General features: G+C 46.0%; 1 protein-coding gene across 2 annotated transcripts in view; it reads right to left on the bottom strand.

Moving 5' to 3' along the window:
• Positions 1–2,511: 2,511 nt before the first annotated feature.
• Positions 2,512–6,305, bottom strand: part of LOC129381329 (uncharacterized) — a 50,531-nt gene continuing 46,737 nt past the window's right edge. For both annotated transcript variants that reach the window (XM_072285501.1, XM_055064074.2), the window contains exons 4-5: positions 5,013–5,120; positions 2,512–2,645 (exon numbers count right to left, since the gene is read on the bottom strand). In XM_072285501.1, the coding sequence (XP_072141602.1) occupies positions 2,638–2,645; positions 5,013–5,120 (116 nt within the window). In that variant the 3' untranslated portion in view covers positions 2,512–2,637. The remainder of the gene's footprint in view (positions 2,646–5,012; positions 5,121–6,305) is intronic.

Here is a 6,305-nt window from a genome sequence, read left to right as displayed (position 1 = left end):
TGTGGTAATGCCTGCCGTATGCGCTTCAACCCATTTTTATTGTTCCGGAAATTTTCTTCTCATGATCAGGGTCCCCTGTCAGTAATTGGCCTAGATAAGTACTCTTGCTCGAATTCTATAGGCTGACTGCCAATCATGAATTTGTGTTCTCTTGCCAGGCTATTGAACATTACCTTTGTCTTGCCCATATTAATCTTCAACTCTACTCTTACACTTTCTCGGCTAGCATCAAACATTTGTTGGAATTGATCCCTGGCTTTGCGGAGAGGAACAATGCCATCTGTACATTGTAGCTTGCTGAGATATTCGCCGTTGATCCTTACTCCTAATTCTTCCTGGTCTATAGCTTGAACGTTACTAAGCATGCAGTGAATCGCAATGGGGAGATTGTGTGTAAGTCGTGAGGCATTGTGTACAAAGGGTCGCAAGCTGTTCAAGTAAATATACCCTCCATATTTTATAAATTGACTGTTATTCCATCTTCTTGTGCACTTTTTCCCGGGACATGTCATCTCTAGTTACACATGGAGCGTTTGTATACTGTTCGTCATTACTTCCAATCAGTGTTGCGTAGCTGCTCTGGATACTGTACACGTCAGTACAGAAGTCCTCTGCTGTATTTACTAGATCATCGAAATTGCTGATGACATCAGCTTGCTTATCTTTCACCGAGTACGTCTTGCTCTTTCCTAAGCCAAGTTTACTTGTCGCTGATTTCATGGTGCCCCCCTTTTCTGCTGCTTCCTCAATCTTTCCGACGTTATAATTTTGAATGCCACTTTCTTCTTTTTCATCAGCTTTTGCAGATCTGCGAATTCTATTTGACCTCTTGAGTTAGACACTTTCGTGATTTATGGTTTCTTATCAGGTCCTTCGTCCCTCGGGAGAGCTTGACTACTTGTTGCCTTGGCGCTTTACCACCCAATTCAATTGCTGCTTCTGAAATCACTCTAGTTACAATTTTATTCATTACCTCTATGTTGTTTTCACCTTCCTGTTCTAAATCCTGCACATTTGTTTGCGAGCACCAGCCTCAATCCATCTGCAGTTATGCTAACTGTGTCTGGTTTGGACTGTTTCCTCTTGACTAATGCAGCACTTTCTCTGTCCAAGTTGAGCGGTATCCTAGATTTCCCTAACCTATGATCACTGCCCTCTATAGCCTACCTAACACTTATACATCGAGCATTATGCAGGAGTGGGCACAAAGTATGAAATCTATTTCATTTCTTGTTTTGCTGTTAGGGCTTTTGCAGGTCCACTTCCTGTTATTGCGCTTCCGGAAGAAGGTATTCATTATGCGGAATCGGTTCCTTTCTGCGAATTCTACCGACATCTATCCTCTACTATTCCTGCAGTCGATGCCATAGTTGCCAATTGTGTGTTCCCCAGCCTGCTTTTTCCCATGCACTTTCGCATTGTAGTCGCCCATGACTGCAACTAGTATGCTGAGTTTGCGCCTTCCGCATTGATAATTCAGCACCCTCACAGAACTGTTCTATTTCTTCATTATTACTGTACGTTGTAGCGTAGGCTTGTACTACCTATAATCTATATCTCCTATTTAGCTTTATTACGACGACTGCTACCCTTTTGTTAATGCTGTAGAAATAATCAATGTTGCCCGCTATGTCCTTATGAATTACAATTCCGACTCGGTATTCTTTCTTATCTGAAAGACTTATGCAGCCAGCAGACGACGTGGCCATTAGTAAGCACTGTGTAAGCCTCAAAAATTTTCCCATATAACCTCACTAAGGCCACTGATATCTCAGGCAATGCCTGATGATTCCTCCATGAGATCTGCTAAACTAGCTTCAGTCGAGAGGGTCTCTTGTCCTAGCTGTCTCTATATATGCGTATATACCTATGTTCGCACGCACGGGTACTGATTAAGATGCCTCGCAAGGCAGATACGCACTCCAGAGCCACCATTGTATGTGAGCTCGAACTGCTAGCTGTTCGAGAGTCGGCCACAGTCGGTTCTAACTCGTGGACCACTTCGGCATCGGAGGGGCTTTCTCGTAAAAGCGTCGCGGGTAGCGTGGCGCGTACGAACTGGAGCCGTGTACGATGACCATCGGAGTCGGTGTCGAGGTTCATGCGCTCTTTTGTGCCGACGCCGTAACTATCACCGCGGATCCAGCTCGGCAGACGAGAAGTCGGCTGGACCTTCCATGAAGACGCTGCTGTGAAGAACTGTGACGTAACTTCGACTACGCATCTCAATACAGGGATTGCGGCATGGAGGAAAGAAAAAAAATTGGACTATTTTATTTCTGAACCAAAGCAGATTACCGCAGAAGCTGCGGACGCCATTGAATTGTTTGCCATCGATGCAGGGGCGCGCTCCTAATGCAGGCAGGCAGGGCTGTCGCACATGTCACTTAACCGTAAAGTGCAGTTTAGCCACGAGAAGCTCACGCATGTAGGATGCGTTAAAGAATCATGAAACATTTGTAAAACCGACTTGACGCGTCCGAGCGTCTGATCGACGAGACATATAATCACTTTTTTCTGTGTCACCAGTGAATTTATTGTAACTAGTGGGCTTAATTTTGCTCCTTTGTTACTATAGAAATGGGCGTCATAGCATGGTTGCGATGATTTTCTTTGGTAATTTGCCGGTGGATCCATTTACGCTCCTAGGAAGGAATGAACAAAAACAAGTATATAGAGCACATTGCTTTGGTAACCACAACTCTAGGCGATATTGCCCTGCTACGGCGGTAACTGACATTATGCGGGCCTTAGTCGTACACTCGAGAGACCATGAGGGTCAGAAAGAAGCGCTAGTCAAGTTTAAAAGCTCCTTGATAGGGAATTGACACCGTTTGCAGTAAAGTCGCCTTCCGAGGACCATGTTCACAAAACTTCTCGCACGTAAGTGTTCGTGGCACAGTTGTGTAATAACACGGACACTGACCGGTCGGTGTCCATGTGTTTTACTCAAGTGTGTCATGATCATCGCCGACCAGACAAACGTTCATCGAACCCTAAATTTAGTAATAGCGCTTTATCATTGGCTGCAAACTTTTATCTCGTATCATAGTGATAGCGACTGGCTCAATAACATCACGGTACCCACGACAATGGCGATATCACGGACGGCAGTTACGTAAGAGAAGTTTCGTGAATTCCAGGTACCCATGTTTTTTTTTTTTTTCTATTCCAGCTCGAGCCATCGATCTGCAAACGACATTTTCATCCAAAAGGTGCACGTACTCCTCCTCCTCCTTTTATTATTTTCTGTATCAAAAAAAATTATAATAACAAAACGCAGATTTTTTCACATCCCCATCGACAGAATGGACAGGATGTAGCCAACAGGTGTTGATGAGCATGATACCCCATCGCCCAGCGCATTCGTCCAGTGCCTTAATTAGATGTATATGCCTGCCTGTAAGAACTCTCTGGCCCATGTTAGCACTCTCACGATTGCTTTCCATATGCCGCAGAATCGCAATTGCACTTTCGACTAGCGTTCCGCACGCGCGCGGCGGGTACTGCGCACTCTGAGATTACCGCTGCTGTCAGGATGTTGTCGCTCTAAAGATGAACGGCGATTATACGAAAGCGGGCTGCTCACCAGAGTCTCCTATTCTGGGAAAGCCAGCTCCGAAGAGGGCTTTTTTGCATGACTGGCACGCACGCATGTATGCACGTCTGCGCGCACAGGCTTTGAGGCACGTCGAAAGTATCAATTACCCAGGCTACCGACTCTAAAGCATGAAATTGAACCCATAAAAAAAAACGCTGCAAGGGTGCAAACAAGCGGCAGCCGTATACGCATCCGCTGGCTGTGACGGCCGCTGAGCATATTCAGGTTCGTGATGGTGAGACATCAGGATTCGTAAAGCCGCTTATACGGCTAAGCTAACAGAACGATTCGCTTAGGAGACGCTCCCTTAAAAGTATAATACGACAGAAATTACAACAATGCAGCCTTCAGGTCTGTATTCACTGCTTTTCTGCATTTCGCACGAAAGAGGTGCGGAAACAGCTACAGTAGTCCGGTGTAGCGGTTGTTTGCGATACGAAGTCATCTGCGCAGTGACTGCCGACGCGTCCCACTTTCGCGCGAAAGTGGGGCGGAAGACGAAGTAGCGTACTTGTGGCTTGTTAAGTTTAAAACGGGACTTTAAAATACGCTTTAAATTTATTCCAGCAAGGTAAAAATGGTGCCGCCTGCAGCAGCAGCAGCAGCAACAACAACAACAACAACAAAAACAACAACAACAACCATTCAGCTGCTGCACTGCTGCCGTGCAGGACTCTAAATTTACAGCGGCAAGGGACCGATGACAGCTCGGTTGTTCCCGTAAGTCCTCACCCACCCATTTATGCGATCACATCACGATTGCTGGCCCAGGGTTTGTTTTTATATGCCAGCTAGGACCACCAGACAGGTGCTACACTTTCTTGAAACAAGGTAAATTTCCTAAACCGCAAATTTCTACTTTCTGCGTGTACGAATGAAATAACGAGCGCTTCTTGTCGGAAACTGCTCACCGGCGACCGCGAAAAAAAGAGACAAAATAATAACAAAAATAATAAAATTCGTCAAGCGGAATCGCATGCTACGTTGCCGCGTGGAAGGCCCTTTTTACAAGGGTCGTGTTCAGTTGGTCGAAAGACAACTCTACACGATCGATGTCACGCCAGTTAATCCGCGGCAGACATGTACAAACGCTTTTCGCCGCGTTTTCTGGAGTCTGCGCCATCTTGGACTGGTACACGAACAATCTCTCAGTTCCCTTGGCGCAGTGACGTCCTACTAACACGGCCACGAAACACCGAACGCGCCCGCACGGCCATGCATAGTAGTCGAATCTCTAGTACCGCGCATTTGGTTGTTACATGTATATAAAGCGGCAGCGTCAACCTCCTAAGATGGCGGCACTCTATAAGAATTGCATAGAATAGTGAAAGCGCAGTTCGTATGAGAAAACAAGGCGGATTGATGACGGCCGATACGGCAGATAAAGCTGCAGGCAGAAAGGGTTTCTCACCTTTCTTCCACGAGCAGATGCAGAAGTACTCCTTGCATGACCATTGCAGGTTGTCCTTTGCTTTGTACTTTTCAGTGCAAAGTGCCTTACATACGTCCGGGGTGCATACTAGACAGGAACCAAAAGACCGGTAGTGTTTGCCTATTAAAAGGCGATTTGCAATGCAAGGTGCTCCTCATACATATCTTTATCAAAAAAAGATTCACCGGCGATTACGATGCTCCCTAATGCGAAATTTGAGCGCAGCTCGTCAGGTGTTTTGCATTCCACCGGTTGCGTCGCTCATTGCTCAGAAAGTGTGAATGCGTTTCTCGCTCGGAGCGCATTCTCATGTGCGTCCTCTAGCGGCGGCGGCGCTGGCGAACTAGCGCATGCGATGGGAGTCTGAAGAACACGTCAGCAATTTGTTTCCAATACCGGTTGTCCCGTATAACTTGAGCCAAAATTTTAAAAATGAAAGGCACTCCAGACGCGAGTTGAACCGAATGCATAATGTTTGGCACTGGCCTAGAGTTACACAGGCTATTTCTTTATTTTCCCCTTAACTAACGGATTAGTTACGTTTAATTATTCAACCTTTTATGTATTGGCTGCAGACCCCAACTTTGATACGCAAGGTTGTAGAGCACCTTGAGAAACCTCTCAATAAATTGTCTCACGATATATCTCACGTGGTCTTTTTTTTCCGTGTTCCAAAGAAAGGCCGCGAAATATGAAAAAAAATACCACGTGACGGGGTGCTTGCTCACTGTAATTGTGCCTCTCTCAAGCCTGCGATGGATGAACAAAGTATGCATGAACAAGGCAGCATGCATTTCCACCTTCATGCGATAAGAGCCGGATGCCCAGATACCCGCGCCTGGCATAACGCCTTGTCGCGGGCCTGTCTCGGTGCAGATGACCTTGTTCATCCATCGCACGCTTGAGAGCAGAACAATAACAGTGCGCGAGCGCCCCATCACGTGGCATTTTTTCATATTTCGCGGGCTTTCTTTGGAACGTGGAAAAAAGGACCGCGTGAAACATGTCGTGTTGGAGACAATCTATTGAGAAGTTTCTCAAGGTGCTCTACAACTTTGCTTATCACACCTGGGGCCTGCAGCCAATACTTAAAAAGTTAATTAATTAAACATAACTAATCCGATAGTTCAGGGGAAAATAAAAAAAAATTGCCTGAGTAACTATAGGCCAGTGCCAAACATTATGCATTCGGTTCAACTCGGGTCCGGAGTGCCTTTCATTTTTAAATCTTTGCCTCAAGTTATGTGGGACAACCTCTATGGTATTGGTGGA

This window comes from Dermacentor andersoni, chromosome 1 (genome assembly GCF_023375885.2).
Source record: "Dermacentor andersoni chromosome 1, qqDerAnde1_hic_scaffold, whole genome shotgun sequence".
NCBI classification, from domain to species: Eukaryota; Metazoa; Arthropoda; class Arachnida; order Ixodida; family Ixodidae; genus Dermacentor; species Dermacentor andersoni.
The sequence above is the reverse complement of the archived record's forward strand: the minus strand, read 5'-3'. Positions and strand labels throughout refer to the sequence as shown.